General features: G+C 43.0%; 1 protein-coding gene across 2 annotated transcripts; it reads right to left on the minus strand.

The window, feature by feature from the left end:
* Positions 1-1,043: 1,043 nt before the first annotated feature.
* On the minus strand, positions 1,044-10,453 carry LOC147208228 (uncharacterized). 2 transcript variants are annotated; one of them, XM_086131484.1, is made up of 14 exons: positions 9,659-10,453; positions 9,012-9,274; positions 8,747-8,930; positions 8,550-8,611; positions 8,337-8,396; positions 8,190-8,227; positions 7,687-7,783; positions 7,317-7,519; positions 6,745-7,012; positions 6,463-6,617; positions 5,445-5,683; positions 4,904-5,156; positions 2,074-3,648; positions 1,044-1,583 (listed from the first exon to the last, which is right to left on the minus strand). In XM_086131484.1, exons 3-11 carry the CDS (start codon positions 8,826-8,828, stop codon positions 5,638-5,640), a joined length of 1,011 nt encoding a protein of 336 aa, XP_085987610.1. In that variant the 5' UTR covers positions 8,829-8,930; positions 9,012-9,274; positions 9,659-10,453; the 3' UTR covers positions 1,044-1,583; positions 2,074-3,648; positions 4,904-5,156; positions 5,445-5,637. The 2 variants fall into 2 exon arrangements, with proteins under 2 accessions (XP_085987610.1, XP_085987601.1); XM_086131475.1 differs by having other exon boundaries at positions 2,074-5,156.
* Positions 10,454-17,958: the final 7,505 nt, after the last annotated feature.

The raw sequence follows: 17,958 nt of genomic DNA on the forward strand, positions 1-17,958 counted from the left end.
AGCGATACAGAGGTCCTAGGTGGTCGAAAAGATCCCCCCCACCCCCCCTGTGTTCTGCAACTTCAAGTCAATGCACCACCTGGCGGTGAAATGCCTGTCATTACAAGTCCAATTGAAATGAATGCAATCATTCACATCGAACCTTAATTGTGGACCGACCTTCGGCGGGCCGGATTAAAAGGACCAACGGGCCGGACTCGGCCCGCGGGCCGTAGTTTGCCCACCTCTGTTCTAACATGTTAACTAGTGGCCTATGATTTCCTGCACTAGTTAACTAGTGGGAGCTGAAATATCCACTAGTTAACTAGTGGAGGATAAAACATTGATAGTGCACTAGTTTAAGACCGTTAAAGCCTTGATATCCAACTAGTGAGTCCAAAAATGTTACTTGCTCACCAGTGATGCCCCAAATATCCACTAGTGCGACATTTTGACTTCACTAGTTCAACTAGTGAAGTCAAAATGTCGCACTAGTGGAACTAGTGGATGTCACCCTACTCACTAGTCAACTAGTTAAATTGTCGTTTAATTTAACTAGTTAACTAGTGATGGCAAAATGTTCACTTGTACAACATGTGAAACACTAATGGCTCACTGGTCACACTAGTTACGCTAAATGCTAATCAGGAGGCAGGACAGTGCCAGAAGTGAACACCTCCTATTGGCTCCATGATAAGAGCACCACCCAGCAAAAAATTAACCCTTTAAAACCTGATTCTGAGCTTTCACAATTATTTACCGCCATTTGCGTAATATCTACAGTATACAGAAGGAATCAAGCAATTTTTACCAGTCAATGTATCTGTAGGTGATGTTTATTTATTATGTACACGGAGATAAAGAGTAATGCTACAGCTCTACAGTATCTTTCCACTTTTATATATGTATGCTATACTAAATAAAATTAATATGGCACCATATAATACAACAGTTCTGCAACATATTCTCCCTAAATAATGATGTGAATTTTCAGTTTTTGCTAAATCAGTTAGGATGCTATAATTTGTGGTGTAGATGCGAATTTAGGAGAGCAGGACAATATATCGCATTGCAATTGGAGCAGCAGCTTGGTTGATGATGTCCCCAAACCGGCTCATCTATTATATTTGTCGTGCAATACAACGAAAATGAGCACAATTGAAAAACATAGGCTTCTTATATTTTAAAATAAAATAATCACATGTTTACCGTCCTGGGGTTTCTACAATCATGAATGAAGGCATTATTTACAGCAGCTTGACAGCAGTGTGATCGAGCAGATTAGATGGAGTAGAATTTGATTGGGGCTTCACTGATTTATTTCATACAATTCATATCCAAAACACAGTTGAAAAATATTTGATTGTTAAAATATTTAAATACAAAAACTATACCAAGAAATTAACAAAACATACAGTTTTTTTTAATTAGGAGAAAAGTCTAAAAACATATCACAGATGACAAACGTTGTGCCTCTCCTCCTCCTGTTCTTCAATGAAGCTGATCACCCTCCAGCTCCCGTTAGAAACATCGTGCTGCTGAAGGTGTGCCGGCAGAATGGTTGTGATGCAGGAGGTGCTGTGGACTCTCCCAGAAACGAGGACCTAGTTTAGTTTAGTTGTAGATCCAGTAAAACATAGTGCAAATGTTACATTATTTATAATGCACAGTTACAGTCTTGTGAATATTAAAAAATGTACTTCATGTAATGCAGGCAGCGAATAATTCAAACGAACTAAGGCAGCAAACAGTAAGAGCAAAATCATGTTCCAAACATTAACTTTAACTCTTTTTTAAATGTCAATTAGCTTGTGAGTAATAAGACAAAATGTGACTGTCAGACAGAGAACTGTCAGAGCAAACGGCAGATTTGAGAAAGTCCTGCCGAAATAAATCTGCACCCGACTGCGACTGTCAGCGTTGAACTGCCGCCATTGCTGTCAAAGTCAGACACATCTCCGAAATCGTTGGAGCAAATTTTTAAGCAGGCTTCATCTTGATAAATTGACCGCATATTTGACATTTACACCATAACTTTACCGCCTAAAATAATCGTAAAACAACATTTTGTGTAACAACAAGAGTAATATTTACCCGAAAAGCTTTCAATGCGTCTGAAAGTTTTCTCCTCCGTTTTTGTCGGGGCTTGGCTCGAAATGCATCATGATTGGCTGCCCGAAGTCCACGTGTCTGTCGGACGTGCTCTCATTGGTCTACAATACAATCACGGAAGAATAAATACTCAAAGGGCTTGCCAGGCAAGCCCTTTGAGTATTTATTCCATATTGCCCACTAGTTCACTAGTAAGATCATTTTGACGCTTATTAGTGAACATGTAAGGCCATAAATGTGCCCACTAGTTCACTAGTAAGATCATTTTGACGCTTACTAGTGAACATGTAAGCCACAAAACGCCCACTAGTTCACTAGTAAGATCATTTTGAAGCTTACTAGTTGACATGTAAGCCGCAAAACGCCCACTAGTTCACTAGTAAGATCATTTTGATGCTTACTAGTTGACATGTATGCCCAAAAACGCCCACTAGTTCACTAGTAAGATCATTTTGAGGCTTACTAGTTGACATGTAAGCCACAAAACGCCCACTAGTTCACTAGTAAGATCATTTTGACGCTTACTAGTGAACATGTAAGGCCATAAATGTGCCCACTAGTTCACTAGTAAGATCATTTTGACGCTTACTAGTGAACATGTAAGGCCATAAATGTGCCCACTTGTAGTGCTAGTGACATTACACTGTACTTGCATTACATGCAAATAAGGATGATTACGAAAACATGTAACGGTATCCTATTGGCTGCCCGTTTCAAAATAGTATAATCCCACCAGTCAGGGCTCATGATTTTGGAAATTCTGTGCCCACTTAATTTTTTAGAACCATGGCGGACAGCGTCCTGAGACGTATTCGGCGAAGGTGCAGGACAATAGAGAGTGCCTGTCGTCAAGGGTCTGCCGGTGAAAGTGAAGCACGCGCGATAAACATTTCAATTGCTAATTTAAGAAGAGTTAGTGACCAGTTTAGCGCAGATACTATTCAAAATTTGATTCAAAGTCTAACAGATCTCCGATCTGTCATCATTGCGGGACCCGCTCCTAATGGTGGACGTGTTTGTTCCCATGTGGCACATCGTTTGCACACAGGTAAAATGGCTACGATTTTTTGTCATTGCTTTTTTGTATGTATTTTTCTTCGAACTACACACGGGTTTTACTGACGACCTGCTGTGACTTACCTTCTATCACCCTGTCAAACGTCGTTTTATACCAGTAGTTTTCCTGCAGATCAGTAGACTATTAAGTAACACGATGGCTATACACTTTTAAGCAATAACTAGTGATCTTTTAGTTATTCAATTATAATTTTGAATTATTTTTTTCTTGAGTAAAATGGTTAGAGAAAATAGCTGCTCGTGGTTTTGAAGCTGCATATACTTTTATGTACAGCTGTGTCTATATGCCTGTACTGTATACAGTATATAAAAACACGTAGTGATTCATTTGCTTGAATTCCTTAATCCTTTTACTTCCATACTTTAGGTAGACGAGGGAGACCAGCACTTGATATTACAAGGGATCAAATTGAACTGCTCCTCACTCAGGGCTTTACAGTGAGAGCCATCGCGGGGATGTTGGGTTGTTCCTCTTCATACCTGCATAAAAAAAATGAAGACTTTTCAGATTTCAGCCAGAAATAGGTTTACTCCCATTCATGATGTTGACCCGGAGGAGCATGTCAGAAGATTGCACAGCCAATTTCCCAGATCAGGCTCGGAAGTAAGTGTTCTGCTACATACTCTTGTCCCTTCATGTATATATCATTATATTCAGTGTGAAAGTGTACTTTCTTTATTGTGTTGTTTTATGAACCTGTTGCAGATGATGAGGGCATACCTGCGTGCTGATGGTATTGTAGTACAAAGAAAAAGAGTTCGAGAAATCCTCAACCGTATTGACCCAGCTGCTGCAGCCCAGAGATGGAGCCAGACTGTGGCTAGAAGAACATACTATGTGCCATTTCCCAATAGTTTATGGCACATAGATGGGCATATGCGTCTCATTCGGTAATAAGGGATCATCTTATATTTGTACTCGTGGGAGCATTAGAAAGCCATATTGTATGGACAGCACAGATTAAGTTGAATTTTATCATTTGTATATCCAAGTTACACAAACTCCAAATTGCCTCCATGTAGTCTTAAGTGCACAGCAATATCATCTCTACCGAGATGATATTTCAAACAAGATATGAAACTTGATTGTTTTCTTGTATTTAATCCATTATTCTTTTTATGTTTGTTTTACAGGTGGGGGTTTGTGACACATGCTGGCATTGATGGGAATTCCAGGCTAATAACGTACCTCAACTGCAGCACAGACAACACAGCTTTGACAGTGTGGAAATATTTTGTCCAAGCCACCTGCCTGTATGGGTTACCCTCCAGTGTAAGATCCGACCATGGTGGTGAAAACACAGATATCATTCACAAAATGGCACTACAGATTGTATACAGGCCAGAAATTGAAAAACGACTGTGCTTATTCAAATGTGGTTGGAACAACCACAGAATGAGAACAGCAAACAAACGCACTCCAACACAAATTTGGATGGAGGGCATGTTAGCCAACAGTGAGCAGGAAACAACAGCCCTCAACAATGTCTTTGGAGATGGCCCTTACAGACAAGAAAATCTCGAAGCTGGCTTGGCAAGACACGGCATACAGTTCAACCAGTTTCAAGCAAACAATGAGGGTCTTGAACAACCAGTGACTATATCACAGCAACTTAACCTGAGCCCAGAGCACCTGCAATATATTCAAAATGCAATCAATGAAACAACAGACTTGAGGGAAAAATACCTGGTGTGTGCAAGAACGATTCGAAATATTGAAGGGAGATAAACGCACCTCTACACCTTTCCAAAGCCCAAGGAGTCGCCTATTGCCTGGGAGAGCATCTGCTGCAGGTCGTTCTCCTCTGTAACTCCTCTCGGCAGGTACAAACACAACATGCAGGTAGACGCGTAGGGCAAACGTCGCATGCCCTCAGCCTGGTCATAAAAATCGATGCAGATGTTGTCGCGGAAACCCAGGACAGGAACTTCATCCGCTCCAGTGATGAAGACGAGAAGGTCTTCAAATCTGATTTCAACCATTTTGTCTGCCATTGGACACCAAAAAAGTAAATCAAACATAACATCTGGACAGTATTTCACCATCTTCTCGTGTAACAAATTTAGGGTATATGAACATAATGTAAGGAAAAAGATTTGCATTTCATTAAAGTTTCTAACAACCCTTTCTTGCGTCAATTACATTGTCTTCAAATGGTAAAACATCCGACTATAGCACTTTGATCAGGCCGTCAAAGTAGTGAAAATTTTAAGTGTGCCATTTTGTTTGTGCAAGGTATTTAATAATTTCTGCAACAAAGGCTTGATTAAGTTACCCTCAATCATATTCAAAACCATTTCCCAGCTGTAGATGGTATCCTCCTCTGTCTGCCGATTATTGGTTCCTCTGTCACTGTAATTATAAGGGAGGATGGCTTTGAAGGCTGTCTTTGACAGAGGTTCCTGCATGTTGGTGAACAGGGGCAAGAAAGCGATCCAGTTTTTCTTGACTAGGTCCCACAACTTTCCCTATGCATTCATTCCCTCTGTGAACTGGTGTATCATCTTGGCTGTTCTATAATGCAACAGTGAGAACATATGCAGAGTATATTAGTCTGTAACAGTCTTGAATCCCTGATATACATTTGGAGTTTTTCATAAGACGCATAATTGGGCCCAAATTCATATGACCGTAGGGTATGTAGTCATAATTATGTTTTTTACAATAGCTTTCCATTTTTAGCAGTCATGACCAGGTCAGAAAGGGGAAAACCCCTATACGCACACCTTTTCATGATTTAATTTCATCTGTCTCTTGTTTCAGCAATGAGAAACACATTTCCAACTGATATTCAGCTGGGACCTCTGTCATTTGTAAGAGCAACATTATTTTTGTCCTGAGAATTAGAAACACTAGCATTGCCGATTCTGCAAAACCGGAAATGTTGGAAAAAGTAAGCATTCGTGATAATGTTTTACTCTTCTACATGGTACTCTTGATTTGAAGATAAACACTAGTGCAGTGGAAATTTAATATATTTCCACTGCATCTTTATGTAGTCCCCGATTGGTTTGTGTGCGCCTATTTGGGAGGCGGAACTACCTAATAGGCGCACACAAAACAATCTGGGGCTACATTTAGATCGTGAGTGCCATATAGAGGAGTCAAAAAAATAAGTACTTCATGAAGATTCATTTGTCCATCACGATTTGTTGTCGATTCAAAACTAACATTTCAAAATATAAGTTAGTCAAGGCAGGGTCTGATTGAAATCTACATATTTACATCACCTCAGTGACACTATTCCGTATCAGTTAAAAGTTGAAATGTTTCTTTCCTTTGCATGTTTTTACCTGAGATAGATGTAATGCTTGACAACATACGCATAGATTTTTGGCATGTCTTCAACTTTGGCACTAAATATTCCTGGGATGCCACACTCAGAAATCCAGTCCCCCAAGTCACGTTGGAGTGCTATAAGGTCCTCATTTGTCTTGCACTGTTGAATCTGAGAGACAGGAGTGGGAACAATGCAGCCGAGTCTCAGACTGAACTTTCTTTTCATAGAAATAAACAGCAACTGGTAGCAGTTTGACTCTTAACAAATACATCTTTAAATGACAATCATGATGTACCCTTTTGACTTTGCTTTGCACATCTGGGTCGGGCAGCACATGCCAGTCAAACTGCTCCAGTGTTGGCTCCTGGCCGCACATCAACTGGAAGAGGCAAGGATCCAGGGCCTTAATACATGGACCACCATGAGCAATTGACCAAGCGATAAGGTTGCCACCTTTCAAATATTTTTGCTGGTCTAGAGCCGTTTGGTCATAAGTAAGAAAGACCTGGCCAGCCTTTCCTTCAAAAATTCCGAGGGAGGTCTGTACCTCTATCATCAGGAGTCTAGGATAAAAATCAAAAGAAAAGGGTTTCTTTCAGCCATTCATTCATCTTATGAATTGCTTTGCAGGCGTGCCGGAGCTCATCCCAGCTGTCTTTGTGCGGTAGGCGATGTACACCCTGAACTGGTCGTCAACCAATCGCAAGCTACACTGAGACGAACAACCATTCGCACCTGCTTACAATTTGGAGCAGTCAACTGGCTGGCAACCAGTTTAGGGTGCTGTGCGCATTCCGCCTGAAGACAGCAGGGATAAGCGCCAGCACCCCTGTGTTGAAAATGGAAAATTAAAACCGGCATTCATACCTGAAAAGCTCCCGCTGTGGTCCCCCCATATCATCTGCATCTTCTATGTGTGGCGACTGCATCCAACAGAAAGTGACTCTGGAGATTGCTTTAATGGCACTCTCCAGAAGCTTACTCCTTCTGATACAGATGGTGGATACCAGATTGCCAGAAATGTGATCCTCGTGAAAATTCCTCAAAATAGTGGCAAGATCCACTTCTTCCTAATGTACATTAAAAGAACAGTATATTAGAATTGAATGGCAAAACAATGGCAGAGAGAGGCAACAAATTCTTTCCACTTATGAATATTTAAAATGCAGTGTCATAAACAACTCCTGAAAAAAAAAACATGTTGGCCTATGTTACGTTTAAAAGAGCTCTAACTTACTGATGGAGGACTGTCATTTTCATAAGCAACTGCCATGAGGTCATCATCTGACCTCCCTTCTTCAGAATCATCAATAAAAATGTCATCCACACGAGTCCTAAAAATCAGATTACCCAAATCATAATTACATACTGGAACTCCAGACTCTCAAACCATTTGCATCATAGATGCAAAACTGCATTTTGATTTATCTACAGATGTATTGTGATTTAATTCATGCATGTGGATCTCCTTAATTTCTTATTCATTCACATTGGTGTCCGTAGAGTAAAAGTGACAAATCATTTATTTGCTTTCTGTATTTTCCACAGAGTTTTGCTGGACAAAAAGCTTCTTATATTCAAACCTTCATAAAGGACAAAACTTTCTCCAGAGTGTTAATAAGAAAGGGCTGTTGAACTATCTGTCAATATACAGGGCACGGCACAAGTGTTGAGGACAGAACAGAAATTGAATAGAATTCCGTGTCACATATGGTACATGTTTCTAAACCTACAAAATACCTGTTCATTGATTCCAAGCGTGTCACTCTGTAAAATACCTTCAAAAGTACAAATGGTGCATGTTATAATGTGAAAACATGAACATGTCTGCAGTCATATTTTCAGAACATATGACAGATTATTTATAATCTCCATGTGGGGATATACCTCTGGGGTCCCTGCATTGAGCCACTGTGCAGAATCCAAACTTGACTCTAAACTTGGCTCCTGTTGGAAAGAGTTAGACTTACATCCAGCTGTCTTTTTTGACGTGAACACCGAGAGGGTGCCTTTTAATCTCCAATTGTAACCATTTAGCTCACAATTGCCTCCAGTCTGAATTATTAAATAGAAACTACAATATTGTGGACAAATACTTACTTGACAAGAGTCCAAGCCTGTGCTTGCTGAGCTTCCATCATTGTTCATCCATGAGGACAAATCTATGGCATTGAAGGGCAAAGACTGAGAACTTGCATCAGAATTGTTGTTAGATGTGACAAATGACAAGTGAACTGGTACTCCAGGAGCAGAGGGCATGACCTGAGCGACTGCAGGTGAGGGCAGAGATACGATACCTGATGGTGCAGGGGGTCGAGATTGGGTACTGCGTGAGGCCTCAGGTCTGGTGGCTGTTGAGGTAGCAGTAGGTGAAGCCATCAATGTTGTGGATGGTGGAGGAGGAAAATACTGGGGAATGCTCTCTTGTTCAGTTGGCTGGGATGTCTCTGGTACAGCGTGAGTATTTTCAAATTCAGTGATCTATGTTGACAAGACAAACTCTTATTAATCAGTCAGAGTGCTAATATCCAAAAGGAATGTTTGATCAATACAAAGACTAACCTCTAACGGCAGTGTAATATTGGTCTGGGGAAGAATATATATTCTGCTTCTGCCAACTGCTGTTTTGAGGTCCTTTAAAGTGTTTGCCTGAATTCTAGTCAGACGCCTCGACTTATCAGCTCTTGCGAGATGAAATCCAATAACATTTAGGCTAACTGCTGGGAAGCTTTGACAGATGTAATTATTAAACTCTGCGAGACTCCATGAAAGTTGTGCATAACACTCGGGGGAGTTTGTCCCTTGCAGATCATGATTCGGGATCCCTGGAAAATAAATACCCATCCCCCAGAAAAAAAGAAAAATCAAACATATGAGCATAATTTTTACAATAAAAGCACAAGGGTATGTACTGTTCCTACGTTTGAGGTCACTTATACCCTTACCCACCGTTTTATCCATGACAATAACATTAAGTTAATTGGAAATACCAATCTTGACGTTGCTAGTGTTTTTTTTAAACAATACAAACAAGCATTGCTTTTCTTTAAAGCATAAGGATTTTCTGAGTGACCCCGAACTTTTGAACATTAGTGATATGGCTGGCAACCAGTTCAGGACTACACATCCAATGCAGCAATAACAGTAACAAATGGGGGTGGGGGTTAAAAATACAATCTCACTGTGAAAAGATGTCATTTGTGCATTACCCAAACCAATTCTGGTCAGTTGGCAGCATTCCGAATGAGGCGGGAGTGCAAGATGATCGGAATTCGGCAAACAGGAATAGCCTTACTCTCCAGACTCCGTGTATCCCATGAACACGTGTTTGCGTTTCTGTATACAGGAACAGAATATGCAACTGTCAATCGTACCTTCAGCAAATTGGGTACAGGTATTCTAATCTCAAAATAGCCAAAGACGTTCGGGCAAATAATCTTCGATTCCCCTCTCATTATTATATGCTTACACTCAGTTAAACAGTACCAAATAAAAGGCATATGGCCAAAACTATTTAATTTTTATCGTATTATTCATAACATTGATTGAAACTCATGCAATAGCAACATTTATAGAGCCAATAAGATTTGTCAAAGTTAGCCTACCTGCCGTCGGGCGTGCTCTTCTTCGTCTCCGAAAAGTGCTTCTTGTGGCTCGCAATAGATTATTGTCGTCCATCTGCACCGACAATTCTCGTCTTGCAACGTCAAGAGCGTTCCAGACGCGACTAAGAACTTCACTGACACCACTTTCGGTGGCAGATTCAGCTGAATTGCCGCTCATATCTGCAGGAGGCCCGCCAAATAACTTGGCTGGGTATGAGACGTCTACTTCCAGCCGATTGGTGTGTTTGACTAATCCGGAATAGGAGCGGATCCCACAAACGTATACCAAAATAAATTCTAACATAAAAATGCTTTAGTTACAATATAAGGTTACACAACCGATAAAATACTTTATTATTTTAAGTTGTACTTTATCATAAAGTACAACATAAAACGCTGGTAACAAAATTACCAGGATAAGAATGAGGGTAACAAAAAGTTATTGCAAACGCCAAGTGAAATTGCAAATGAATCTTGTGACAAAAAGACAAGGAAAAGCCATTCAACAAGAAAAACAAAAACACAACAAAATGTGTCTCTTATTTATTACATTTGAGAATTTTAAATTTTGGTACATATTTTAGCAAGCATCATGGATGTTGCCATGTTTGATTTGCTTTTGTGGGCCACGTAAAATGATGTGGCAGGCCAGATCTCGCCCCTGAGCCTTGCCTTTGTTACCTGTGCTGGAAAGTATCTACACAGCGTTTATCGATCCAATTTTACGGGTGCAAAATTGGGTATACAGTAATATCACATCGATGAAATTAGTGAGATATTATGAATGTATTTTTAATGTAATATTTAATGACTTTATAATGAATACACGGGTGGCCCAGTAGTCCAGTGGTTAGCGTGTCGACCTCACGGTGCAGAGGTACCGGGTTCAATTCCAGCTCTGGCCTTCCTGGGTGGAGTTTGCATGTTCTCTCCAGGCCTGCGTGGGTTTTCTCCGGGTCCTCCGGTTTCCTCCCACGTTCCAAAAACATGCGTGGCAGGCTGATTGAACTCTCTGAAATTGTCCCTAGGTGTGATTGTGAGTGTGGATGGTTGATTGTCTCTGTGTGCCCTGCGATTGGCTGGCAACCGATTCAGGGTGTCCCCCGCCTACTGCCCAAAGACAGCTGGGATAGGCTCCAGCACCCCCGCGACCCTCGTGAGGATCAAGCAGTTCGGAAAATGGATGGATGGATGGATATATATATAGACTATATACATATACAGTATATAGACATAATGTATATATACATATATATATATATACACATATATATATATATATAGAGAGAGAGAGAGAGACAAATGAATCAAAATTATGAATTATATTTATAAAATCACTACTGTACTTTCTTCTTAAGGTATTACGAGCCGGGCGCGTAATGGTTAAAGCTTTAAGACTGAATATTCATTCTTTGAATATTGACCAATCAAAATTCTTGTCCCGCCTGCTTCATTTGCATGCAGGCCACTTGTGAACATGTCGGTGTTCGAGTCGCAACTGAGAAATGAATGATCGCATGTTACAGTTGACATGCTCACTTGTAAGGGCCAAATGTCCACTGGGTACACTAGTTAAGGTGTTCTGGCCTTAGCAGTGAACTTGTCAGTTTAAAAATTGATCACTAGCTCACTAGTCAGGCATATTATGTCCACTAGTTACACTAGTTGGATCTTCCAAACCTTACTAGCTGACTAGTGAGGTTCAAAATGTTCACTAGTTAACTTGTAAATGCGACAATTTCCACTAGTTGCACTAGTTGGTCTCATTTCAAACTCACTTGTGAACTAGTGAAACACATGTTTTCTTTCTAGTAAACTAGTTGAGTCCAGAGTGAGCCACTAGTTCACTAGAGACGCTCGTGTTTATTCAACTACTTAACTAGTGGGAGGCATTTTGTCAGACCAAGAAATGAACTTGTGCAAGGTTTGACTGAACATGTTTGACATTTTTCCTACATGTTGGGCTTTTCTTTTCACTTGTTGGTCTTAATCAGCACTTGTGAGCGACTGTGCACAACGAGTGCAACAAATATCTAACATGTAGGGATTTTTGTTGCACTAGCTCATGTTTTTGGCATACTGGCTGGCATGCACATCGTACTAGCTAAATAAAATTGCTTACTAGTTGACATGTGTGCACAACTAGTGAACTTGTAAAGTTTTGTAACTGCCAAACATGTAAACTAGCCAAATGTGATTATTTCACTAGTAAACTAGATGTGTGCACATGTCACCTAGTGCCCAGTTTTGTCAAACATGTTCAGTCAAAGTCTATACATGTTCAGCATTGAGCCTGACAAGTGAGACAAAATACGTTCCACTAGTTAACTAGTGATATGAAAACCTGGGTCACTAGCTCACTAGTGTGTCACACTGAACCCAACTAGTTTACTAGTGAGGCAACATGTGTATCACTAGTTAACAAGTACAGTGAAAATGAGCCCAACTAGTGTAACTAGTGGATATCTCTACATTGACTTGTGAACATGTTCACATTTTGAAACCGTGTAGTTAACATGAAAGGTCAAATCGATTGCACCTAGTTTACTAGTTTGGATTTCTGGATTCACTCGTCGACATGTGACCAATAATAGGCATCCTCTAGTGAACTAGCTGCAAATCCTCAGGACAACTTGTAAACTAGTGTAAAACATGCAAATGAAGTGGGTGTGATTGTGACAAAATCTGAATCCCGATTGGTGTATTTTAACTGCAGATCCAATAGGAATCCTGCAGCCACATTTCTGCCCCACCTCCTCATTATATTTTGTGCAACTAGCTTACTAGTGAGCAGGTTGGCATCCACTAGTTCTACTAGTGAACATTTTAGACCTCACTAGTTGAACTAGTGCGACATTAAATGTCACACTCGTGCAACTAGTAAATATTTGGGGCATCACCAGTGAACAAGTAACATTTTTGACACTCACTAGTTAGATATCAAGGCGTCAAGGGGCTTTAACTAGTAAACTAGCTACTGTTTTATCCGCCACTAGTAAACTAGTGAGTATTTCAGCTCGCACTTGTTTACTCGCGCAGGAAATCACGGGTCACAAGTTCACATGTTAGAATAATCCATGATTGACAAGTTAACATGTTGCTGAAAATGAATGACTAGTTGGAGTTTGTATGCAACTAGTTCAACATTCGGTGTCACTAGTGTGGCCGAGTGTCGAACTAGTGCTGAAAGAGATCGAACTAGTGTAACACACTTATGTTTGATATCAGGGATTTGGAATAAATGCTCAAATGGCTTGCCATACTCCGCCCCAACATCCTCGTTGGAACAGCCTGAGCGCCACAATGGAGCAACTCCGGCTCAGCCATGGGAAAAAACGGCTCGGTCCGAAATTTCTCACGGGTGGGCGTGAGCTGTTCCTCCGCTTCGCTTGTAACACACACCACTCTCGGCCCTACCTGCCCCGCGCAACTCCGGCAGGGCCAAGCGGGTGGCATCGGTTCGGTCCCGCGCGTTTGATTCCGAAGTTTTTCTTCCCTTTGATTGCACACCACGCCCCCTGTCCCTCAAAGCGAGGTGCATCTCTGGCGGGGCCGAGCGGGTAGCAGCTTTGGTCCCGGCAGGTCGTGTTGGTGTGCGCGAGGTCTTCCACTTCTTCGCTTGGAACACTCGCCTTTGCCGGCCCGCCAGGCACGGCGCAGCTCTGGTGGGCCAAGCGACAGCATCGGTTAGGTCCCAGGCGCAAAATCAAAAGGGAGGGGCGACACTGTGGACAAACAATGGATCCTAACACAAAGGGCAGAAAACTTTGACGCACACCCGCGCGACATTCTGTGAAGGAAAATATGCCACCCGCCTGACCTCGCCGGAGTTTCGCCGCACCCGTCGGTCGAACGTTGCCCGGGTTGCAAGCGAATTGGGTGAAAAGTTCACGCCCACCCTCGCGAAATGTCGTACAATGCCGCTGCAAAACACGGCCCGGGCGCGGCTGCTCCGCGCAGATCGCAATGCAGCTCTGATCAGAGGGATCTTGCGGGAAGTCGGGAGGGGCGCGGGTGTCAAGCAACAGGCTAATAAACCTTGTCGAATACGCCCGCGACGGGCCGGTAAAGAAGTGATGCTGCCAGTTTGTCCCTGCCGGAGCTCCTCCAAGCCAGGCAGGCCGAAAGTGGCGCGGGTTGACAACAAAGGGTCCAAAACTTCAACGCACAACCAAGCGACCGTCCGGCTTTATGCAGCCTTGTTTTCAAATTGTTCGCCCGAAACAGTTTTGTCACTCCCACAAGAGAAACAAGCTATTTTTGTTTCAGATGGCAGTGGAACTGATGAAGGCCTTCCCCAGACATTCCGTGCATCAATTTTAGAACATCAGTTGGCGATGGCAAATAAGAGAACAAGACAATCTTCAGAAATACTGACCACAGCAGGTTTTTTTTGATGATCACCCATGCAAAATACGTTTAATTGTGGCATCCAGAAATGATGACAAAAAATATTTTGTTTCATGAAAATGAAGTGTTGATACCAGGGATGAATTTTATTATGCATTGTACCACAACGAAAAATCTCTGTACTGCATCGTCAGCTGAAGTGGAGTGGAGATTGGAGACTGCACATCAGGGGGAAACAGAGCATTAACAGGCATCCGTGCCTCTCGACCATGGGTCAGGAAAAAGGGGGTGTATCCCGTAGAGGAGTGAGGGCTGGTGTTATAGGCCATGGCCAGCTGATTTTTGCAGTCGTCCCACTCTCCAGACTGCTGGAGAAGATGAGTGTCCGGTTAAATCGTTCCACCATACCGTCACATTGTGGATGATATGGGCTGGTCCTTGTCTTCTTCACTCCTAGTAGACTACAAAGATGTTTGACTAGGTCCCACTCGAACTGCCGTCCTTGGTCCGTGTGAAGACTCTCCAGGATTCCATGCTCTCTGATGAAGTTCTCAAAAATTCATTTGGCCACAGTTGTTGACCTTTGATCTGGAATGGCGTAGAGGTTAACGTATTTAGAAAAGTAATCTAGAACAATCAACACATACCGGTTGCCATGGCTGGTGACTGGCAATTCCAAGATGTCAGCTGCCACTTTCTGGAATGGTGAGGTTGCAGTCACTGTCTTCATCGGTGCTCTCTGATGTGGTACAGGATTGCGTCGAGCATCACACGGCACACACTTCTTGCACCACTGATGAATATCCCGGGACATGAATGGCCAGTTGCACAATACCTGAGCATGTTGCAGAAACTTCTCCGCTGACAAATGGCCTGCCACAGGATTACCATGGAGCAGCTTGAAGACGTCTTCCTGCAACTCTTGAGGTATGATAACCTGATAGACTGCTGACTTGGATGTTCCGTTATGGACTTTCCTACAGAGTAGCTCATTGTGAAAGGTGAGCCTTCTGTATTCATGCCAGAGTGACTTCTCTGCAGCGGGTCTGTTTTTCATCCTCCAGAGTGGGGGTTGGTAGCCTTTGGTCATCTGATGACCTCTGCCAGGATCGGGTCCTGCTGTTGCTTCTCCTGCAGCTCCAATCCAGTGGTGGAAAGCTGGAAAGTCGATGAGGGGGATCCTTCGGACTGGTTTGGAACCGGCTGATGGGGTATTGGTTCTGGTTGGCTGAAGATCGGCAGTGCACACATAGCTGGGTTTTGTGACGACATGAAAAGGCAGCGGGACGACAAGAAGGGTTTTCAGTGGTGGCAGGTGGACTTATTACCTCTGGGTGCCTCGACAATGAGTCTGCATTCTGATGCCGATGTCCTTCTCTGTGGATCACAGTCCACTCAAATGGATCTAATTCCAGGGCCCAACGTGCACGCCGACCAGTCCTGTCACTGTCGATGGGATTCTTCTTAGGCCCAAGAGGGGTTTGTGATCTGTAATGATGACAAAAGGTTGCTTGTAGAGATAATGCCGAAAATGTCAGACAGACCAGACGTTCGCCCACAGCTCTCTGTCGTATGTCGACCATTTCCTCTCTGCTTTGGTAAGGACATGGCTGGCATAGGCACCGACCACTTCCCTCTCATCACGCTTCTGAGCTAACACTGCCCCAATGGCAGAGCAGGAGGCATCTGTGTATAGTTGAAACAGCTGGGCGAAGTTTAGGAAGGGCATTCCTAAACTTCACAGGAGGACGTGATAGAGCTTGTTTCAAATAAGCGAATGCTTCTTCACAAGCTGGTGTCCACAGGAATGGTGTATTCTTCTTTGTCAGTCCATGCAAGGGTACTGCATGATGTGCAAAATTCTTAATGAACTTTCTGTAATAGGAACAAAGTCCAAGAAAGGCTCTCACTTCAGTTGGAGTGCGTGGAGTGGGCCAATCTTTCACATTTTGTACGTTCTTGGCGTCCGGCTTTACACCGTCCTTTGAGACGATGTACCCAAGGAACAGTACATTCTCCTTGGCAAGGTAGCATTTGGCAGGGTTTAACTTCAAACCACTACACTGGAATCTGCAGAAGACCTCTTCCAAGTGCTGGAGATGTTCTTCAAAAGACTGGCTAAAGATCAAGACATCATCCAAATAGACGAGGCATGTCTGCCATGGGAGGCCACGGAGAACCATCTCCATCAGCCTTTGAAACGTCGCTGGGGCGTTGGTCAGTCCCATTGGTCAGTCCCATTGGCATCACTTTAAAGTGATAGAGTTCACTCCCTGTCGTGAAAGCGGTCTTCTCGCGATCTTCCTCTTTCATTTCCACCTGCCAGTATCCGTGCTGGAGGTCCATGGTGGAAAACCAAGCAGAACCTGAGAGCGCATCCAAGGCATGGTCCACTCTTGGCAGAGGATGTGAATCTTTGATGGTTACAGCGTTAAGTTTCTATATTCTAAACAAAAACGCCAAGATCCATTCTTCTTGCATACCAGAACGACAGGCGCGGTCCAAGGACTTTAGCTCTCTTCGATGACGTCTGCTTTCAGAAGCTTGTCGACTTGGCGCTGGATTTCCTGTCGCTGGTCTGGTGTCACCCGGTATGCTCTCTGCTTGAGTGGTGATGCATCACCTGTGCGAATGCGATGCTTGATGATACCTGTTCTACCTTGTTCGTCTTGGTGTTTGCTAACACGACAGAGTACTTAGACAGTAAGGCTTTCAGTGACTGAGTTTGTGTTGGAGTCAGACAGGTTTCATCTATCTCAACAGGAGGAGCAGTCATATCAGAAACATGCAAAGCAGCACAGCGTGACTCTTCTACAGCTTCAGTGTCAATAGATGAGGTGGAATGAAACTCACCAAGGTGTTGACCGACATGCAGCTCGATGTCTTCTTTGGTCGCGTTTAGAACACGAACAACAGTCATTCCATTCTGTACTTCGCTGAGAGTATGGGCCACGACAACTTCAGGACTCCAACATAGTCGGTTGGCACTGGAGATGCGGTCATCGCACTCGCAACACATGTGGTGATGATGGTTTCACTCCGAGCAGTAATGCAGGCAGGTGTCATCACGGAGACGTTGCAGCAGGCAGCTACTTCGTGGTTCTTTGGGAGTAGAGGGAGATTCATGTCCCAGAGTATCAGCTGGCCTTTGCTGACATCTAGCAGGGCATGGTGCTGGTTCAGGAAGTCCCATCCTAATATCACAGAATGATGAGCTCCTCTGATGACCTGGAAGTCGTGCTGCAACAGTTCTCTTCCTAAGCAGATGCCTAATGACAAAGTCTCCAGTGTGTCCAAGCATTGACCATTGACAGAGCGAGCCAAAATGAAGGATGTCTTCATAGGGCGCTTCTTCAGTGCTGGATGTGATACTCTGAAATCCTCACTGATGATAGAAATGGTGGACCCAGTGTCGAGGAGAGCAGATACTTCAATGCCTTCCACAATGGAAAGGATGTTGGGGGACACAGTTTCCGAGTGAATATACTTCTTATTGTCTTGATTGTCAGGTTCCAGGTTGTCGGCAGGGGGCGCTATTTCACAAGCTGAGGTCT

The sequence above is a fragment of the Hippocampus guttulatus genome, chromosome 2, assembly GCF_054856545.1.
Source record: "Hippocampus guttulatus isolate MCC_2025c chromosome 2, RoL_Hgut_1.0, whole genome shotgun sequence".
Taxonomy (NCBI): domain Eukaryota; kingdom Metazoa; phylum Chordata; class Actinopteri; order Syngnathiformes; family Syngnathidae; genus Hippocampus; species Hippocampus guttulatus.

Bases quoted from the DNA above. Each gene is read 5' to 3' on its own strand.
- LOC147208228 (XM_086131484.1), bottom strand. From the start codon at position 8,828: ATGGCTTCACCTACTGCTACCTCAACAGCCACCAGACCTGAGGCCTCA. The intron at 6,618-6,744 runs GTACATCATGAT...CCTGTCTCTCAG, and splicing joins TGCAAAGCAAAGTCAAAAGG to ATTCAACAGTGCAAGACAAA. The intron at 5,684-6,462 runs GTAAAAACATGC...GTTGCATTATAG, and splicing joins AAGCATTACATCTATCTCAG to AACAGCCAAGATGATACACC.